Below are 22547 nucleotides of genomic sequence, written 5' to 3' on the forward strand. Positions count from 1 at the left end.
TGGTTTAGTTAAAATTGATTTGGTATTTAAAAGTAAAACCTTTTTGCAATACGTTAACTCTCCAACACAGGAAAGTTATTTATCATCTTTGACAGCACATACCAAGATTAGCTTTGGCGTTGGTTTTGGCATTGCTTTTCAGCAAAGGTCCTTGTCACACAGCTTGATCACTGTTTGTTGTTTTCTGATATGGGTTTAATGCTCTGTATTAATGTATTTGTATTGCTATATTACTATTTGTTTATTTGTTCTAAGGGCATGGAGGAACAGTACAAAAAAAAATTAACAATGTCAGAATACATTCATGTCAACTTGGCTGTGCAGCCTTCAGCGGTTGGTGTGTCGGAGTGCTATAACCTTTGCAGTGGGGGGATGGTTTGTACACGTCTGTACACCGAATCCCAGAAGCCACAGTCATCCTCAGTCACTGAAACACTGAGCATTGCAAAATAGTGAAGAGGACACTTTACTGTTAAGCAGAGGCTTGCTTAATGTGAAAGGACCAATGAAGCTGGTGAATCAGGATATGAAATATGGATGTAGACATGTCAGGTTCTGTTTTTACTTTTAGTAGAATTTGCCATGTTATTGTCCTGTATACTGCATAATGTATTCTGTGTAATAAATTAGGGTTTATTTTAATGTAATGTGGAAACCTAATTAATTCAGACATTCTACTAATGCACTGACACTCGTTTGCTGCCTACCCAGTCTGTCTGCAGAGTTGTTTTTGGTTCTTTTTACAGTCTTTCACGCACAGGAGTATGGTGACATACTGTCATCCTGTAGTCTGTGGAAATAGCCTGCAGCAAACTAGGGCTGTGAAACTTGACCTTTTGTATGTAATTTGTTGGTCGTTGTCATAAATTCTTAAAGCTAAAGGAAGGAACAAACTGGAATGACAGATGCATTTGTTTATTTTGAATTGCTAGTGTTGCAGATTTTCTTATGAGAGGCCTTTGTACAACACTTTGTTTCATATTTTCTGAAGGCTAACAAGTTATTTGCACGTCTTGCATTATTTTGTTGCACAGGTGGGTAATCTGTGATGTTTAAATCTCTTTGCAAGAAACACTGAATATGTGACACCTTGGGTTTGAATTTCTCATGACTTCTCCATTGCTTTGTTTACCAGTCTCATCACAGGATTAAAAGCTTTGTCCTTTACTAACAGTGTAAGTCTTTGGATGACGTGTGTTATTGATATGTGTAGCAGGTTATAATGACATAAATATAAGTGGTGTGCTGCACGATTATTCTAATTTATTCAAATTCGATTAAGTCTTTCATTTAATAATGGCTCCCTTACTAGATGATCTGTATTAACTCTACAGTATTAATTTGCTTTTCTTACTCTGTTCATGTTCTCTATCCAAATAGCAAGTATCACAAAAACATGACATTAAATTTAAATAATAATCTGAAAATTGTTCTCTTGTTTTTGAGAATTGAATAATACATTGCAGTCTGAGGCAGTCTCTAACTCTGCATCTACAAAAGGTAACAAACACAATATTAAAACCTTGAAAATGGTAAAGGTAGTGGTGTAAGATATAAAACAAATATTGTTGCACACCTATAGAAATGTATAAAATGTAAAAATAAATACAGAAATGGAGCTCTGATGGTGCTCTAATATATGTTTTGTTCAGGGGTCATCTAGGCCCCCATGACAGATCTTTTGCTATTTCATGAGTATATATTTCACTGAAATTATACAAATATCATAACCCTACAACTACTAAAAGTACTAGGATAAAACACATCCCATCCACTTAATGAAACTATAATTCCAAGAGCCAGTTTAAAGTGTATTATAAATGACAGGAAATTACAAAGCCCAAAATGAGTAAAGGGGAGATTGGATTGTAGTAGCAGTACATTAATAGTAGTATAGTTTTTGTACAGCATTCAGCACTTAAAATACTATACTACAGTGTCTGTTTCTTTACAATAACTTAAAATCATCAAATGCATTTATGTTTTCAATGACTGTGCATTTTGACAGGTACAATGAATCACTTTTCACGTTAATACATAAATAGGCTTTAAGTAAATCAAAATGTATCAAATGTTCTGTTAGACCTACATTTCATTTCAGTGTTTCCTGCACTGCTGCTCATTCTACACCGCCATTGCAAAACAATGTTATATTTTGGCTGAGTAGCGAGCCTGCAGTCCAGTCTGAGTTTAACTCTTTGTTATCATTTGGGGTTGCTAGGCAATCCAGGTTTGATGTGTATTGCTCACAAGCTACTCCGCCCTCCTACTACTAGGCTAGAGCGCGAGCTACTACTACAGACGAACAACAGTGACTAGTGCCACTTTACTGCGCGGTATCAGTCATTACCAGCTAGCAAGCTGAGGTCAAAAGTAAAGGGACAAGGTAGCAATCTGCCTACTGTATGATTTAGCTTGAAAACACATTCTATACTGTATGTTATGAATGAAACATTGATTCATCTATATTGTTTTCCTTGTTGCAAAGTTCATGAAAGGCGCAAGTAAGCTTCACAAAATGAATCGCATGTTCAAGTGAAAGCGTTACCCAATTGTATAGCTACTGGTAGCTAACATTAACTGATTTTACAGATGAGTTTGCTACGGTATTTCTCAAAGAAAAGGCCCAGGGAGGAGGGGGAGGAAGCTGAAAGACAGGTAGGCAGTTCGCATAACATTAGACACGAATCCCAAAATAGAAAATCAAAGTGAGTTTACCATATTACAGTATTTTGCTTATCTATGCTATCAAAAGCCAGATAAGATACTAGGTCTGCTAGCTATTTTAGCCAGCTAACATCAAGTAGCTAGACTTTAATTTTAAGATGCTAACAATGTTTTGTGATAGCAAGTGAGTGTTAAGCAATACTATGTCGAGCATATACATGGGAGCAGGGAGACGCCTTGTTGTCATACTGAAGAAAAAATAAAACTAAACGGACATCTCTATGTGTCACAAAGTCACCAGAGGTGACCTTCTGACCGCTGTTCTTCAAAAACAAATCTCACGGGGGACATGCCCCCGGACCCGTCAACAATCGCTGCCCCCGCTGCAAACGCAGAATCCTCTAGAAAACAGTTTCAATTCCATTCATAAGTTTAACATATAGCATATACCTAAACATACATCATTAATATACACAATATTGACAAAATATAATTAGTCTAACCATTGATGTATCCATGAGTAACTAACCAATTCTGTGAATGAGATGCTCTATAGTTTAGACAGTAGGTACACTGCTTGCAAATTAGTTTTTGATTGGTTGGTCCATACTACTGTATGTGAGAAATCGGTGCTTCCGACAATGAGGTGTGTGCGTATATTTGATTTGTTCACAAGATGTCTTCATGGGGACAAAAAAAAAAAAAGCCTTCATGTACGTATACGCATTCAACAAAGTCATTCGGGATCGTCCCCCACCTTTATTTATTTATTTATTTATTTATTTATTTATTTTTACATTGGATTTGCATTTATATGTACATACATACACACTCACACCTTTTGTAACAGTAGCAACTGTAGGAATGAAGGGTAGTACTTGAAACGAGGCAGAACTGATGCTGAAATGAGACTTCAAATCTTAACTATCTCTCATCCCTCTTATGTTACAGAGTTCAAACAAGAAAAACAGCAATAGCACCCCTCCTACGACACAGCTAATGAAAGTGAAGCTGCCGAGTACGCAGACGGCGGTGAAGAAAGAGAAGAGGCAGAGCTCATCCAGGTTCAGTCTCAGCAACAACAGAGAGCTGCAGAAGCTTCCTGCTTTCAAAGGTACCTGTCCTCCACGAGAACGCTTCATCAGTGTAAATGACATAGTTACACAAGATGCCTTCGCCTTCAAAGTGTGATACTGCTGACCGGAATGTTTGTACCTTAAGTTATTTTACGAGTTATATTTTTATATTCTGAACCAGGGGCTATGAGCCTTAGCAGGGTCTGAAGTGACTGCTTGGTGCTACACTACCTAAATGAGAAGTCCTCTGGTAAAAATCTGCTAAAATGGTCTCTGTTGAGCCAGCATGCTGTTTATGAAGCCTGTGGCATTCATATTCAGCCAGTTGGTCTGCTTCTCAAATCGCATGCTTCGTCTGGATTTCACTTCGCTATCCTTACACCTAAAAGAAACCATGTCCCATAAAATCCAGTGTGTTGAATTACTGTACAATGTTTTTTCCCTGTCTTTCCATATTCACCTTACCTGTTAGATTAAAGCGTGGCAAAGGTAATGTAACTTCTTCATTGTTCTATATAATTTCTGGCCATTGGGCAAAGAGAAGATGTCAAATTTGAGTTAAACTGGCATTTGTTTTTATTTTACTTAAAAATATAAATAGATCCTGTCTCCTTCACATCCAAGTGCATATAAAGTCGCATGTGCTACTCGGTATTCAGTTTGAAGAAGGATTGCACCTTCAATATACAGTTGGTATGAAATGCTTTTCTAAACATTGATGCAGTGAATTTCCAAGAGTGAGATTTGGTAAACAGCTTTTTAACATTTTAGCTGTCTTCTGTGATTAGATGTACTGCATCTAAAGCTCCTAAATTCTGTTTGAAATGTCTAAAAGGCACAGGAGCTTGTTGAATTGCAGTTTCAGCCCACAAAATGCTAAAGAAAATACAGAATGATTAATGAGTACATAAAACATTTATAAAAGTATTTCTCACTGCAATTGTCATGCTTTTTCCTAACCTTGGAACTTGAAGGGGGGGGCTTCTTACTGGAATTGCTCTGAAGAAAAATGGGTAGAAGGTTTTACATTCTTTCATTGTTTTCAGTTTAAAGTTGTACATTTCTACAGTCAGTGCTTCAGCTGCTGTCAAGAATCCTGGGATACAGCTTCAAAACATTAAGATTTTGTAGCTCTTTTGCATCTTAACAACTTGCCTTTTAATGTTTTGTAGGTGGTATGGTACATAATTTACAGGAAAGCTGCTGCTGAGCAATGTATGTGTCTTATCTAGTGGAAATATTTATCTAATCACATTTATTAGAGAATTTCCTAACTATAATGTGCTGTATAGATTAATGGTCATGGTCAAGACGTGTATGGAGTCTTTCATAATAAAAATTGATTCTCCCATGATATACAAGCATGATTAAATGAAATCTGATTTTGTGCAGTTTTTGGCTTGTGGGAGAATTTCTCTCACATTGGTGCTGTTTCTGTTAACTACAGTATTTCCTAAATGTAGGTTTCCTGAAGACTCCTCAGTGATTTACCAGTCACACAGGCAGGCTGGTGTGATGAGGGATTTGCCCCAGATACCGTTTTGAAGTTTACAGACTGAAAGTGCTCATGTTTACTAAAATATACTTTCTGCGTCAGGAATGCTTTTTAAAATTGTACTGGCGCAGTGGAACCACAAGAAGTTTATATATGTGTACCTGGAAAGATGGTACTTCATACTTTTAGTTTTATTTGCAAAAATATTTAACAGCCTGAGATTTTACATCTTTAGTGAACAGTGGATGGTGCAGAAAATAATACAAATGTACCTTTGGTCCAGAGAAAATCCATTCCTGTATTTTTCAGTGGGGAAAATGTATCTGACCACTGAAGAATCCTAAACAAATTACGTACATTTCTCTATATTAAAATAATGCTCCTGTGTTTATGATTACACTCCTATTCATAGTTGCTGTGTATAGTCTTGTTTATATTGCTCTTTTTTTTTTGCATAACTGGGAGCATTGTCTGCCTTCATCTCAATCCATATGGAAGGTGTGAAGCCAGTCTCGAGAAGTTCTTTGTAACCACAGGCGTGCTCATGCTATTAATTCCTGCACCTTCTACATACATTACTAATATTCTTATCATCCCATATTGCGAACACGAATGTCTTAAGCAGCTGAATCCTGATTAGATTGCTTTGTCTCTTGGATGACCCAATTGGGAAAAGCGAGTTCCAGAGCAGACGCGGTCAATGCTGGCAACTCGGGTAATGAGCAATAATTACAGCTCTGCCGTGATTAGAAACTAATGATGTTTCTATTCCTCCCCTTTTAACGTGTCTCTATAGGAATGCCATGCTTTACTCTTTTACTGTCAAATCTGTCTTCTCAGCATGCAGGTCTGACTGAGGATTGCCCGATTTATTAGGTACACTGGGGTGTCACTTTGCACTCTAGCCTGTCCGTTTTTCCCCTGTACTGTTATTATATTCAGTCTGGCATAATATACCCCAAAGCCATTGTCTCAGCAGTAGAATGGCCTTTTGAATCCAACCAGAAAAAGACCACAATATATTTAAGAGCCGTGGCAAAGCAGCTACACAATCTTTTTCTGATCCACGCTTTTATATTTGTGCATCTTTCTTTTTCTCAATGAATCAGTGATTAATCCATAATTTACATGCATTTTAAAAACATTAAACAACTTTGAATAAACCTTTACTTTTCCAGGACACTAAGGGCATAAACATTAAAAATAAATATTTTTTAGATGAAAGTTGTTTTTCCTTAAATGCTTTCCAGTTCTGTTGTATTTGGTCAAACGTAAGATGCGGGTACCAAGAAGATTAAATAACGCTGCTTCTGCAACAGCTTTCTGCTCTGTTGTAGCTTTGTTTTTCAGGAATTTAGTGGCAGAGGTTAAAGCTGTTTTAGCATGTCAGAACATGAAAACCTTTAATACCAGCACACAAATCAGTGTTGTGACATGTTTACAGGCTGCAGTGTGGTAACGGTGTATCGCCAGGCTAACGAAATAAATGGTTGGTACTAACAAGAAGCACTAAATCTGCTTTTTGTGTTTCTCTATTTGGACTAGAGGAGAGAAGGATAAGGAATGCATGTTGGGGGATTTATACCTAGATTTTATTTTATTCACACCTGTATCACAAAACTGTGTAATTATAACAAGTGTCTCTCCATTCTTGAGTTCTGCTCATTTCCCAATTTAGGAACCTTAAAGTGCCCTAGCAGCTGTTTAGTACCTGCTGATTTACTATAGTAGTAATGGACTTATTGCATATTTGCGGGGTTTTATGGCATCAGGATCTCCAAAACAGCCTGGTGTATTTCTAGTTTGTTGGAAAGTATAAATGTATTTCCCCACACAGCCATCACCTTAGCAAAACATTCCAATATCTTGAATACAAATACAATGGGGGAATATATCACCCTAAAAAACTGGATAAAGCATTAAAAATTAAAGTACCAAGCACATCTTCATGGAAAATCCAAGATAATTGTGTAAAACTTTCAGATGCTATGTGCCAGTGGGAGTATCCTCAGTGGTACATTATACTCTTCCACAACCTAGTTATAGTTTGTCAAAATTGGGAACTTGTTAATAAAATACACGCCTCGTCTTTAGTATCGTTTAAGAGCGTTACACTGATAATTACACTGTCGGCAAGACTCTGTGTTCAGCATGTTTGCACTCATACATTAAGGTGGACAGGCCAGGCAAATATCCAATGCCAGCAGCTTGCTGAAATTTGAACATGAAAAGGCATCTGCGTGTGTTTGTGTTGCTCAATAGCATGACTGCTGTGTTAAGACGGTCAGGTTGCAATTGTGTTGTTGATCTTTGTCAAGATGATCAGTTTGCCTGCTTGAACAAATGTCCGATAGTGCTTGTATACTTTTGTCTACCATTCTGTATCAGGAAATCCAGTAAGAGAAATGTGCGCTTGGGTCGTGTGTGTTTATAATAGATGTGGATTATTGTGCATGTGCCTGTACTGCTTTCCAAAGTTGAAAAGGTGGTAGCACCAGTTCTACTTCGACATCACGCCAGAGAATCTTCCTCCATTTGAAGTTCCTTAGAAGCACGGCAGTGGGGGGTCGACCAGACAAGATAAAAGCCCTGTCCACCTTATACAGCTCATGATATTGTAAACCACTTTTATTATGGCACAGAGAAACTACCAATACTGTACTGCCTTGCTACCGTGCCACACTACATCCCACACATGCATAATCAGCATTGTTAATTCCCTTCCCTTCCTTAATTAAATTACATATTTAATGATGGAACTAGCTCACCTATTTCTTTAGGTTTTTATATCCCTCAACTGAAACTAATCTCCCACTGTGAGGCTGCACTGTAGTTTTTCTTCTCCATTAAACAGGAATTCTGTGTATATGCAGGAGCTGACATTCAAATGCAATACAGAATCCACAGCACAAACTGGGAGGATTAAGCAGATATTTGTTTTAAGGAACACTATTTACATTCAGCTAGATGAGGAGCACATGACTTTAGAACTGACACATCCCAGGTGAGGTTCGAAGACATGAAAGGCAAATTCACTACCACACAGCCGACTGACTAACCAGCTCCAGTGTAGCTGTGGTTTACCTTTTTGTGTTTCTTGCTTTTTTTGTTTTTGTTTTTCCACAGTAGTTTTATGATTTGCAAGAAACAATCTACGTACTATTTTTGTCTTTCCCTTATGTTGTGCTGTTATTTTTTGCACCTATTCCTCTTGGGGTAGTACTTGTGAATATAAAATATTGTGCTGGGGAAAAACAACAACCACAAAATGTACAGTATCTAAGTGGAACAGTTGTCCTGTGACCCACTAATAGGTCAGTTGTTTTAAAGAATTGTATTACTGCCAGTAACAAATATAGATATTGTAATCATTAAAATGCCTGTTCTGTATCTGTAAGCTGCCAACAGGCTTCATCAAAATGTTACAGTATTTAAGATTGTCACAGTAAATCTGAAAATGAATAAAATGGGAATAAAATAGATGCATACAATCTACAAATTGACGTATAGTGCATACATAAGAACAACACTGCACATCTCTGTACATCATTGCAAACAAACTGAGTAGCATTGATCTATTAACTTATTTTTCTTGCATTCAGCAGTGTTATTGAAATCTAATAAAGATGATGTTTAAAAACCTTTAAACCGTTTTGACAATAAGCTCAAGATAACACCTACCCACATACCAGATAAGTAATGGAAAACAAGACTTCATATGACACTTTAACAAAGTGCTTGATGGTGGTGACCCAAAAGTATGTACTTGGCTGGAAATATGATGCTGTAGTGTTTGTTGGCAGGAGGCCAGTGAATGCCAACCAAAATACTGCACTTGCCTTTTTTTTTTTTTTTAATGTCAGATTTATGCTGTGCTTGTCTGCGGTCACACTGCCATCTGTTGGTGACTGATTTCTTTCCCACTATCGGTGGACAAGCCGGAGAATGAAACCAAGGTCGATTTAACCATTAAATTACCTGCCCGCAATACCTACCATACCATGTTCTATTCAGCGGTTAATTAACACTGACGGCAGTTAGTTGCCAGCAGACTACGTGGGGAAACATGTAGGCCTATTTTGAACATTTATCACTTGAGTATGAAATTAAGCACCTGGTAATGTGTAATACATGGTCCATTTTGATGTGTTTGTTCAGTTGTTCGTTTTTCTTTTGTGGAGCATTGCCCATTGCTTTGAGAGAAAATAAATCATGGGAAATGTTGAAAGACTTGGCTCCTTTTAGTAACTTTACAAGTGAGCCATTATTAGGTTAATTAATAGTTTGGTTTGGCTGGAGGTTTTGAGGCATGGTGACTAAGTGTGCAGCTCTCTTAAGTCAGCTGCTTTTTGGGTTGTTTTGCTTTTGTTTTTTTGCATTTAATGATCATGTCTGAGCCCAGTAGTCTGCAAGTGACCCTGTGATCATTTTTTATATTGATTATTGTTAGGGTATTACGTTTTTATAAAATTTGACATCTAATAAAACATTTTTGTTGATGTTTTTAAGTGTTTGTGGAACTTACATGTACTTTGTAATGGAGTAAATGTGTACTTTTTGGCTTCTCTGAAATGAGAATGCAGTGCAGTGATTTAAATATGGAAAGTGTCCCTTGAATCTTCCCCCTTGGTAGTTTATCTGTGTTTGGCTTGCTGCCTTGATTTGAGAAGTGCTGCCTAGACTGGCATTGTTATTGCACAGTATTTCAGCTGCAGGTTACTATACAGTGGAGGATTACTCAGTGGAAGGTGTGCAGCAGCTAATTGTATTTGCTGTGGTAACATTTAGTCCATCAGTTGGCCCTGGTTCACCTTCAGAAACTTGACTGGAACAATTTCAAAGTCACAGTTATAGCATCTCCATAATGCTTTTTACATTGTGTGATAATTTGTAGAATACACAATTTCCCTAAAAAGAAAGTCAAATAACCTGTATTTCTAATTTCTACTCCCCACTTGTGTTAACAGACAGCTCCTGTTTGGTAAAACAAAAGGCAACATTTTACCTGCCGATGGGTTCGTTACATCAAGTAATGTTCTTAACTGCATTTGAAATAAATGAATAAACTTATGAAAGATGTTTTGTGATATCTTGCTCCTCCATATGTGGCATCAGTCTTAAAGGTGTGCTACACTAGAGTAATAGGTCATACTTATGTTAAGTTGAACATATTGAACACGCAACACCACTTCATACTTCAGAGTGATCATTGTCATGGAAAAAAGGAGAGGTTATTAGAGTGAGACCGTTGTGGTGCCCTTGTCCTGCGAAGGCGGTCCGAGCTGTTGCATGTGTATTACTCTGAAGAAGACCAGAAAGGGAGAGAAGCATGTCTTGGCAGGAGGAATGGGAAACCCCAGGGGAGTACCACCCTCATGGTCTATAATTTAAGTTAGGTGAGTTTAAATACTGTATTGAAATTGTCTAGATTTCTGAATGTTTCAAATGTGCTACACAATGTGGGGCCAGTGGTGTTTGCTATACTGCTCTCTACTCCCCCGAACAGCCCTAAGCAACAAAAAGCATGTGCGTCCATTATAGGAAGTTCTTTATAAAAATAAGTGTTTATTTTTTCCAATGCATGTTAGCATGTGTGGTGAAGGTCTTCACCACACAGTATGTATGTATATCCTACAGATGTTGTTTCTTGTGAACTAATGCAGTTCAGCATGTCATCATTCTTTATCACTTAACATCATATAGGCATTAAGTGCTGTTAAAACTTTGAATTATGTTCTACTCTTAATACAGAAATTACAGTGAAACGTCTGGTATATAAAACAGACTGAATACTGCAGTGTAATCAGCTCTTTAATCTTGTGCTTATGATCTTAACTGATGCAAGGGAACATGTTTAAAGTTACAAGTCTGTTTAAATATAAACACTTCACTTCTTTTAACTGGGAAGTCTGCTTAATGCCAAGTCGAAATATTTATCGGCATGATAAGCTTACCACGCGATGAATGAGAGAGGAATTATATTTTTAGTACAATACCAGTATACAAACGCAGAATTCATAAATGTTTAAATAGAAGGGAACCCCTGGGGGAGCAGGGAACAAAAAAGCTTTTCTTGCATTTGTTTTGTTAAGGATCCTGATAGCAAAACGTAAGGCTGTGTACAAGATAAGCTAGCACATGAGCCTGGAAGAGACATGAAAGAGCTTTTTATGTGAAGCTGTTGAGCAGTATCTGTTGTTATGCTTCTTCCCTTTAATTTCTTGACTTATAGACTATTTTCTCAGAATTTATCAAGTTACATTATTGACCTATGAACTCAAATAAATAAAAAGAATCCCTAACAATATCATAATAATGGAAAGTATCTTCCTCTTTTGTTGAGTTAATATAGCTCCTTAACTTTCAAGATTACGAAACCCATGGAATAGGAGAAGAAACTTGGCCAGATCATAGACGTATACACATCTGCCTTGGGTATTACAGCTGCTTTACCTACAGTCACAAAAGTTTGTTAGGTTGGCCAAGAATGATGTGTTATTCTCAATAATAATAATTACAAGAAAGCTACTTATACACCTACAAGATGTATTTGCATTTTCTTATCTGTCAATGCAAGCTCATAAATACAATGCCGATCACAGATTGGCACTCACAGTCAATACCACTGTGAAAGGGGACTGTACTACAGATCTGGTGTGCGGTGTAGAAGAGTCCAGTTTTTCCCAACAGAACAGTGTTCGTACAGTCCGTAACCCCTAGCAACCTTCCTGCTGACGCTCCCTTACGGTTGCTATGGTTATGGAAAGGAATGACACTTACGGGAACTAGCACAGTGCCCGGTCAGCGGCATGCAACAGCTCTCAGCAAGACCTGGCCTTCTAATGATCTTGATTTTTAATCGTTTAACTCATATAGAGTCTATATTGTAATTGTTGCATTTTTAACCTGCATTGTACCTTTACCCATCCATGTTCTTTCATTTCATATAGTACATTTGCATACACAAAACTAATTTTACTCAACCTTTTTAAAATGCACATTTCATGCAACCAGCTATTTTGTTGCCTTCCAGTCATGTATATTTAATTAAGTTAGGCTTATGTAATGATCTTCTGGATGAATTCAGTTCCTGAAACTCGGGAGCATTCTCTGCATGGTCTCAGTTTAAAAGTAGTCTGTTCCTTAATTAAAAATGCAGATGTTAACAGCTGTTGGCTTAATTTTTTGTAGACTGTAGACACGTCAGAGGTAGTCTCATCAGAAGTTGTCATCTTCAGAGACTGTGTAATTTGACAATGTATAAGATTTTTCGTTTTTATTTCTCCCCTAAGCTACTGAAATTCAGAGGTTTGCTGAGATTGCAAGGTTGTGTTTTTTTTTCCTATTGCATCAGCATTCATTCCTGAAATATGAGCTTGATATCTTTCAAGAGGTTATAAACAATAACTGGGAATAAATGTGCAAAAGCTGGAAGGTCGAGTGTTCCTAATGTTTTACCTTGGGGGGGGCGGGGGCTGATTACAAGTTTTCATAACCTAAAATTGGTACAAATGTAACAATCATTGTCATCTCTGTACAGATTCTAGCATCTCTGCTTCCAAACTTTGTCATTTTTTTTTCGTCCTCCCTCAAAATAATTTAAGTAACCTTTTTCACATATATTTAATTTATACAGGAGAAATCTTACTATATGGATAATCCTTTACTTACTCATCCTTTGTACGCAAGGCTGTAGAATTGTACCATCACCTCGCATTTGCCTTCAGAATGTCTTTGGCATTTAATTGTGCACAGTTCTGATTTGATTCTTCTGTGAAATACAAATATTTTACAAATTAGTTTCACATCAGTGTTTCACAAAACAAACTGCTGCTTGGAAACCAGAAATCAATAAAAAGGTGCATTGTAATGATGCAAGGGTGAGAATGGGAGTGCTGTAAGGGGACTTTAGAGAGCCAAATGTTTTAGTGTTTCCCATCTAACATCACCTCACATTGTTGTAACATATGCTTAAGTTAAAAATTGCATCAAATTAACCTTTTGGTTTTTAGAGCAGCATCAAATTAATTTACCTTCTAGTAGCAGTTGTTGTTAATAATATTTAATATGATCACTGAGTTTCTACATCCTAGATGGATTGCACGATATGGCAGATACTGCCCTAATACTTCTAATGTAGGTATTCTTACCCTATCCCAACACACAGGCCGTGTTAGATTACCTTTTCTTTTTTTGTGCTGATATTTCTCTGTTCATATACAGTTGTTTTGGACAACAGATGGGGTTGGATGTTCTCATTATTCAAAACATGTGCTGACTAATTGTCTCACCTGACGTGCTGTGAGAGTTTGAAGTCAGGCTTCCACCAGCAACCTGCTATGAATTGTGGTTGCTTTATTTTATTTATTACTTTTTTTTTTTGAGAACTGTAGGATCTTGAAAAGAAACTTTAATTTATAAAACAGAACAATATTAATCTGTAACAGCGTGCCCCCAAACAACAAAAGGCCTGTAAGGTCAGCATTGGTTTAATGGGTGCTATGTACTCAAAGCTGTGATGATAATCTAGTGTGACAGTAGAAGGTGTGAAAGTTTTTCTGGGTTGTAGGCCATTGTCTGTTGACAGAGCTAGTGATAAACAAGAGGGTGAAATTGACCTAATTAATTTAAATTCCAAAATGTTGGAGGTATATATATATATATATATATATACACACTCACCTAAAGGATTATGAGGAACACCATACTAATACTGTGTTTGACCCCCTTCGCCTTCAGAACTGCCTTAATTCTACGTGGCATTGATTCAACAAGGTGCTGAAAGCATTCTTTAGAAATGTTGGCCCATATTGATAGGATAGCATCTTGCAGTTGATGGAGATTTGTGGGATGCACATCCGGGGCACGAAGCTCCCGTTCCACCACATCCCAAAGATGCTCTATTGGGTTGAGATCTGGTGACTGTGGGGGCCAGTTTAGTACAGTGAACTCATTGTCATGTTCAAGAAACCAATTTGAAATGATTCGACCTTTGTGACATGGTGCATCATCCTGCTGGAAGTAGCCATCAGAGGATGGGTACATGGTGGTCATAAAGGGATGGACATGGTCAGAAACAATGCTCAGGTAGGCTGTGGCATTTAAACGATGCCCAATTGGCACTAAGGGGCCTAAAGTGTGCCAAGAAAACATCCCCCACACCATTACACCACCACCACCAGCCTGCACAGTGGTAACAAGGCATGATGGATCCATGTTCTCATTCTGTTTACGCCAAATTCTGACTCTACCATCTGAAAGTCTCAACAGAAATCGAGACTCATCAGACCAGGCAACATTTTTCCAGTCTTCAACTGTCCAATTTTGGTGAGCTTGTGCAAATTGTAGCCTCTTTTTCCTATTTGTAGTGGAGATGAGTGGTACCCGGTGGGGTCTTCTGCTGTTGTAGCCCATCCGCCTCAAGGTTGTACGTGTTGTGGCTTCACAAATGCTTTGCTGCATACCTCGGTTGTAACGAGTGGTTATTTCAGTCAAAGTTGCTCTTCTATCAGCTTGAATCAGTCGGCCCATTCTCCTCTGACCTCTAGCATCAACAAGGCATTTTCGCCCACAGGACTGCCGCATACTGGATGTTTTTCCCTTTACACACCATTCTTTGTAAACCCTAGAAATGGTTGTGTGTGAAAATCCCAGTAACTGAGCAGATTGTGAAATACTCAGACCGGCCGGTCTGGCACCAACAACCATGCCACGCTCAAAATTGCTTAAATCACCTTTCTTTCCCATTCAGACATTCAGTTTGGAGTTCAGGAGATTGTCTTGACCAGGACCACATCCCTAAATGCATTGAAGCAACTGCCATGTGATTGGTTGGTTAGATAATTGCATTAATGAGAAATTGAACAGGTGTTCCTAATAATCCTTTAGGTGAGTGTGTGTGTGTGTATATATATATATATATTATTTTTTTTTATTTTTATTTTTTCTCTGAAGGTTTAAATGATCTTACTTAATTTTTGTCTGATGGAGAAATACTTTTTAAGCAGCACATAGTTGACCGTAGGTGTATAAAGCCTGCTGTGTGGTTACTGTCGCAGCTTAATAATGTTTCATTGTGGCTTCCTGTTTTCTCGCATGATTTAAAAATGTCACAGATGTGTCTGGATGTATTTCTTGTAAATGATTGGCATGGATTGGTAAATGCTTCAGGTGCCCCTGATCTACAAAATTTCTATTCGAGATCTGTTGAGACCTTTAATTATAACCACTTTCTTGCCAGTGTTTTATGGACAGTTGTCAGTCTGTTTAGGTAGGTATAATAGTTTTGTGTTCTATTTGTTCCTACTATCTAATAAAGCTCTTCTGTCTAATGAATAGGCTCTAATCATTGGCCTCACACCATCAGAGAGGAATTTTATTTTGCATTTCAGAACTTAAAACAGAATTGGTTTCAAAATTAAATGTCTGAATCCCAGAAGCAGAAATGGGCTCAAATTGCACTTTTCACAGCACTGTAATCCTGTCAGGATCACTGGAGAGGGAGAGCTAAAATATTATCAATCTGGAACCTGGAAGACAATGGCGTTTCATGTATTTTTATTAACCTATATTACCTTTTATGAATAGTATTAAAAAAATGTGTGCTCAATACTGGAGAACCATTTGCACTGGAATAGTGTTGTTTTTCTTGGTTGCTAAAGTTCATAGGTTCAAATTCCAGATGTGCTGTCAATATCCCGTTTTGTTTTTGCAGTCCGTGCAGGGTTGGTTCTGTGTTCCCTCCTTCTTGCAGCAGTACTATGTGCAGAGTTGTCGTTCTATGTTGATTTTAAGTAGTGCGACTTCAAATGTTATCCTGTACCCCAGAAGGAGAATGGAAGTTAAAATCTAAAGCTTGTTGCCTTTAAGGGTGAAAATACATTACAAAAATACTGATGTGAGAAGCAGAGCGCTGAGTATTTACTGTGGTTGTCTGCTAATTCATTTTCAAAACTCACATTGTGGCTACTAATTCTTATGCTTGTTAATTCACAGCATATTATTTGGGATGGCTGCAGATCTAATCTAATCATAAACTATATCATCTTGACCAAAGCCTGAATAATTGCAATGTCTATTTTAAGTTATTACTTCTACAAATATTTGTCTGTCTGTAGAGATTTTTTATATATAGTGTTCAATAGAGTGTCAGCAGTGTCAAAACATACAGAGCTGCTACACTTTCTACAGTAGTGTTTTTAGATAACTGGTAATATGGTACCAGTAACTGGTAGATAAATGGCAATTTTGCTTTATTAAATATTTAATGATGGTGAATGGAAAAAATTACAATGTCTATCATACTTTTGATATAGTTTTACTTTCTGAAGAACATAAAAAGTTGAGAATTGTTTTGCACAAAGCAGCTCTCTTTATAAGTTCCTTTAACAAAAATTGTCTACTGTTTTCTGCTACTGCTGAGAACACATCTGATCTTCAAAATGTAAAATTTTGTGTTTTTAGAATTAAAAGGATCTGAAATATGGTTTGATGACAGTGAAGGCTGGGTAATGTTCATATATCCCGGATTTTGCTGAAACCTGATGGGTGTATTGCAGATTAAACCTGACCCCACGCATATGCCATGTTAAAGTAGTCAATACCTTTTCACTTTTGCATTATTAGCCTCCCAGGGAATATTCTGGTAAATATTGTGAGGAGTACACCATTACAGTTCCCTTTCATAAAGCAGTGGCTTTCATTTTTGATCAGGGCAACTCATCAGGGAAACCAGCTTGGGGTAGAAAATAGCTATGACTATGTTTGTGGAATCAGTTTTGGCTTGATGTGTGAAACATTATGAATTGTCTACTTCTAGGATAAAAACACATGCATGGGAATGGGCTAAATGAAGTGTGAAACCACATATGAAATAGAAGCAAAAAAATGTTTAATTTTCTACAGTGGTTGACTAAACACTTTTACAAAAGGCAAACAGACCTGTTTGTTGTTAAAACATGGAATAGCTAGTTTGAATTTCTACCCTCTCATACATGCATAGTACTCTCCAGATTTAATCATACTCTTTTTGAAGTGTAAATAAGGGTTGATTTTAGTAAGTAAATACAGGTGTACACTCAAAAAAAAAAAAGTGTATCAATAGCAAATCTTTCAGAAGGTTTAATTGTGTATGTTTGTGTATATATTTGTGTGTATACTTGAGTATTAATGTGTGTGTGTGTGTATATATATCTGCATATACACTATTTAGTGTGTTTGTAGATTTCCAGATTCTCTTTTTAAGGGTTTTCTTGAGAGCTGGTTACTGCAGTTATTAGCTTAGGAATGTACAAATGTAAAGAAGGAATACATTCTGTTGTCAGTCAAGGTTAATAGTATGAGTGCTCCATAGTATTTTCTGCTCAAAGTAGAACGGTTTGAATCATCAGATCTCTGCTTCTTGGGGAGGGAGCCAATACTTAGAAGTCACAAATGAATGGAGGCAGAGCGTTAATCTGATTAAATGTTCTGCCTTTCCTTGCTCTGCCGGCCAATCGTCAGTGCTTTCTATTTGCATTTTGTTAGTGTCATTTCTTGTAGTTGTGGCTGGCCAACCAGCTTCCTCCTGGCTGGTGACATCACTAACTAGCTAGTTCCCTCCAGCAGCAGGGAGCTTCATTTTCTGTTCTGTTTTTGTGCTAAAATGGAGGCTGGTTCCTTGCCTTAAGTGGATTGCCTTCCTGGTAGAGCATAGATGTTGACATGTAATAAAGCTGGCAGCAGGATGGTCGTGGATGCACCTAATTCAAATGGGCCTTTCCAGCCCGTGGCCCTTATGCACTTCAGAGGTGAGTTGTATTCATTTCTGTCTCATTGTCTGAGAAAAGAGCGTTGCCATATATGTTCTGTTCCTCTTGGTGATTGTAAGATAAGCTACAGACAAAGCTCTTTACAGTGTGGTGTCGCTGTGGGGGGGGGGGGGGGATCTGCTAAGCGTACGAGGGTTGCTTTTGGAAATCTGGTGTTTGTGTTGCAAAAAAGAATGATAGGTTTTACCGAAGCATTGCATGCATAGCTTAAAAAGCTGGTTTTACTGCTTTCTGCCCTGGCGTTCCCATCCCCCATCAAGCCCCTGTGATGTCAAAGGAAGTGAAGTCACGGCCCTGGAAGGGTGTTGTGTGGGGGTAGGGCACTACAGCCCTCTGCTCAGACGGTGTGGTTTGTGTTCAGTGGTTTGTTACAAGCTGAGTTCACCTCGGCACAAATTATCCTTAGCAGGCAGGTGGCCGCTGCACTTTGTGTCTCTTCGCTCTGAATCATTGTGGGAGAAAAAATGACCATGCTGTAGAGAGTGGCAGGCTTCAGCGGTTCGGTGATATGCAGAATGACCCCAGTCCCTATTCTTTTTTATTCCTCTCCTTTTTTTTTGTATATTAAGCTTTGTCAAAAATAGATCGCAGTACATAAACATTTAGATTGAAGGATATAGTATTGAAGCAGTGGGGGGGTAAGGAGTTTTTTACCACATACCGCCCTCTTGAATGTCTACTGAAGATGCGGAGGTGAACTGAACAAATAAGTAAAGAGAAATGAAAAAGGGGCAAAAAAAAAAACAAGCTCACTCTGTAAACCACAAAATTACAAGTAACTTATTCAGTACATGTCTGTATGCCATTTGTAAGCTCTGCATCTAATTTGCTCTGCATGTAATTTGGAGAGAAGGAAAAAAAAAAAAGGGAAAACTGGGTTGGGGGGTGGTTCAGAAGCACTAGAGGGAGGGAGAATTTGTAAAGTTCATTATGGTGGCATTGATCAGATGTCTTCATAGCTTGTGTTTTAAGAGCACTCTGTCCTCATTGGCCGGTTTCAGGTTGTGTATACAATTTGACCTACTAAAGAATGTTTCAATTTGTGCTACCATTTAAAAAAACAAAAACCCTTCCATCAGAAGAACTGATTGAATATTGCTTGGGTAATAGCTTATGCTTTGGAGATGTCTAGCCATTTCAACTTAATGGAAGAAAAACTGCACTCCAAGAAAATCATGTTCTAACTGAAGTAATTACCGGGGGAAACGACAGCAGCTGCCATTTGAAAGTAAGATAGCATAAATGCCATAAGGAATACATGGATATTTATCTTTATGTACAGTCTTGAATATTTTAGGCATGTACAGAAACTGAATCAGTGGTATGTAATTGGATCAGTCTGCAAGCAAACTTGGTCCAGTTGGTGGAACTTGAGAATTAGGAATAACTTCATGCGTGCAGCAGAACTGAACTTCACCATGATTTTGTTGTAGCTGCAGGACACCGTATGATCGGCATTGCCCTTGTGTGGTCTGTATTCACAACAACAAAACCAACCTCTAGCATCAGCTCACGGTTGAGGATGGTTCTGGCCACCATGGTTAGATTTTTTTTTTTTTTGTTTCTTTTGCTGACGGATATTCCTTTGAAGGTCAGAGATGATGAAACTACAGGCCAGACCTTTTGAACCTATGCTTCACTGTATTCCCAGCCTCCAGTCTTTGTTCAGAGCATGTAAAGAGACCAGAAGGCCACGTTCTGTATTGTAAAGCATGTTTTCTTTCAACGCTGAAGAGACCTTTCCTTGCTGTCCTGTAGTTGGTGCTCTCAGTACTGCAGACCCTTTGCTTGTGCATTTGGTAGAAATCCCAAAGGAAATTGGTAAGCTAGTTCTGCCCCTCAGCTCTGTATTTAAGCTGCGTTTGCCTCCATAACGATGGCCATAATTGCAGCACTTGAGCCCTCAGCTGCTTGTGAAAACCATTTCTAATCTATAATAGAGCCCTGATGACTTGCTTCAAAATAACACAGAAGGACAACACAAACTGCCATTTAAACATTATTTTAAAAAGTTACTTTTACACTTTATCAGACATTAACTCTTAGCAGTTTTATTTTTATTTATTAGCACATAATAGCAGGGTCACTGCTATGATTTAAATGGAATTTGAGGTAATCAAATATGATTTTTTGTTTGTTTTAATAAAACATACCATATTCTAGTTCACTAAAATAAATATAACTAGGAATTGACATGTTAATAAAGTAAATAAGGTCTACTTATTCAAAAACACATTTTTTTAAATGAAAAGCAGTACTAGTAGCTGTGATAGTAGTAGTAGCATGCAGTTCCCATATACCTCTGGGGGCTGGAGGAATATCTCTTAGTTATGGCATTGTTTAGGACTACAGCTCACTGCAGTGCTTCAATTCCTGCCTGACCACATTCGATCACTGGTCTAGTGTGAGGTCTGAAAATCCCGACTAGCATGTGGAGATCCTTGTACAGAAATATCAGGGCTGCTGGTGGTGTTTTACCTATACAGAGCCCCCCCCCAGAACATGCATGCACAGACCAAATGTGATATTTAGGAATTCAGTTGTTTTGCAACTATGCATTTTAGATCTCGGTTCAGTTTTCACACCCATCTTGTACTATATTTCTCCCTCATTCACACAAGCTCAAGCATTATTTTGTGGTATCCCAGCTGACTATTTTGAAAGGAAAAGCTGCTTAATGCATTAATTTCCTTCTCCTGGCCTGTTTCCTGAAGACAAACTCAACAATTAGTCGGCTGTGCTGTGTGTGTTGTTTTGAGGGGTGCCTCAGAGTAGTCATACTGTATTCCAGTCCAGTGGAAGTGTTGCTGACAGAACGGAAGTCAAAATGAATTCCTGATTTTCTCTCTAGCCTTCTGAATCTAAATTGTCTTCTCCTTTACTGTATTCTTTATTAACATTATTATTATGCTTCCAGTCTTGTCTGTGATGTGGGTATATGCTTTTAAAATTAAGCAAGTAGTGTACGTCAAAATATATATATTTTTCTGAATGTTAAACCATTCTTCCCCTCCTGTATAATTTACATCCTAAAGAGAGTGAGCACAGGCTTTCAGGTTAAACAAATATTGAACACATTATGACAGGTACTGAATCATCTTCTGACGCACACACACACACAGACTTAAGTATGAATAATGCTATTTTTCTTAAGCAATGCAAGGGTGATTGGCTAAAGTAGCATGCAGGGAGCAGCTTCAGGCTTATGATCTATTAATGTGACAAAATAGTTTTTTCTTCTCAAAAATGGTGTTGCAAAAACATTTGGATGTCATAATTTTTATAAATTTTCTTTTGATTTGTGATATTAAAAGATGCAGAGAAAGAAAGATTAATGTCTTTCTAAGCATTTAATTCCACATGACAATGATACCGAGCTTTCAGAAAAGAACAAGAGGATCACAACTTCTGTAATTGGGACTGTTTCTTTATGGGGAGATTCACAATGTAGCGATTTGTGGCCGTCAGGAAATGAAAATCACCCATTATGGGAATTGCAGCTGAATAACCTCAACAAATGAGCTGTGCTTGCAGTCTTTAGACAATAGTATGGTACGTGGAACAAACCCAGCTAATCCTATACCATATATTAAATGTAATTTAACATACAAGATTAGGTTCCTGTTTGGTAGAGCTCATTCATTTTTAAAACTTATGACATATTGTAGACTGAGAAACCAATTTCACATAGTTTTGTTTTTCAAGTGAGAACTTTTTTGCTCAAAACATTCTTGCTTCTGCAAATGAAATTTCCTGCCCTCAGCCTAGATGCATCACAAAAATCAGTGGTACTGAAATCACACTAAATGACCAGCGTTAAACTGCCACAAGTGACCCCGAAAACTATTCACTGCAAATCAGTTTGGGCCTAATTTTACATAACTAGCTTTGCAGCGAATATTTTATACATGCAGACATCGGTCAGGACCTAATCAAATCTTTGTGCCAACCATCCGTCACAAATTAATACAATTGTATAGGATGGGTTTGCATTAGGTAGAAACTTATTTTATTATGACTTTACAGGCAGATGGTTTGATTGATTTAAACAGTAATGAACTTCCAACATACATGAGCATTAGTCTTGATGGAGAAGAAAGCGCTGAACTGAAATAAGGATCTTTACTAAACCAGGACTTTCAGAAAGCCTGCTGCAGATATCTGACGCTTATAAAAACGATTGCACTGTGCACATCAATCATTTTCTAGACCAAATCTTGCCATGTATGAATTTTGTGAATCTGAAAGAGGTTAGCTTGAGCACTAAACACAAGCTCTGTATGTTAAGGGTATGTAGGTGACTTTTTACTCTTGCTCGTGGATGTTTGCCATGAATGGTGCAGTTTTGTGAATTTCATAGAAAATCTGGGTTTCTTCAGCCAATGATAAGGAAGAAGACAACCATGGTTTAAATACAATTAGTGGTGCCACAGTTCTGAGGAGACAGCAGAATTTATGCTAATATAGAAGGTTACTGTACATTAAATGGCCTAACCTTAA

At 37.7% G+C, this 22547-nt stretch overlaps 1 protein-coding gene across 4 annotated transcripts in view; it reads left to right on the forward strand.

Annotated features, from left to right (window-relative positions):
* Positions 1 to 22547, forward strand: part of ppp2r5ca (protein phosphatase 2, regulatory subunit B', gamma a) — a 45169-nt gene that overhangs the window by 4055 nt on the left and 18567 nt on the right. For 2 of the 4 annotated variants that reach the window (XM_066694494.1, XM_066694495.1), the window contains exon 3: positions 3619 to 3781. In XM_066694494.1, the coding sequence (XP_066550591.1) occupies positions 3619 to 3781 (163 nt within the window). Of the gene's footprint in view, positions 1 to 3618; positions 3782 to 17827; positions 18027 to 22547 lie in introns of those variants that run through there. The other 2 variants (XM_066694496.1, XM_066694497.1) reach the window with 2 other exon arrangements.

This window comes from Amia ocellicauda, chromosome 21 (assembly GCF_036373705.1).
Source record: "Amia ocellicauda isolate fAmiCal2 chromosome 21, fAmiCal2.hap1, whole genome shotgun sequence".
In the NCBI taxonomy this organism is placed as follows: Eukaryota; Metazoa; Chordata; class Actinopteri; order Amiiformes; family Amiidae; genus Amia; species Amia ocellicauda.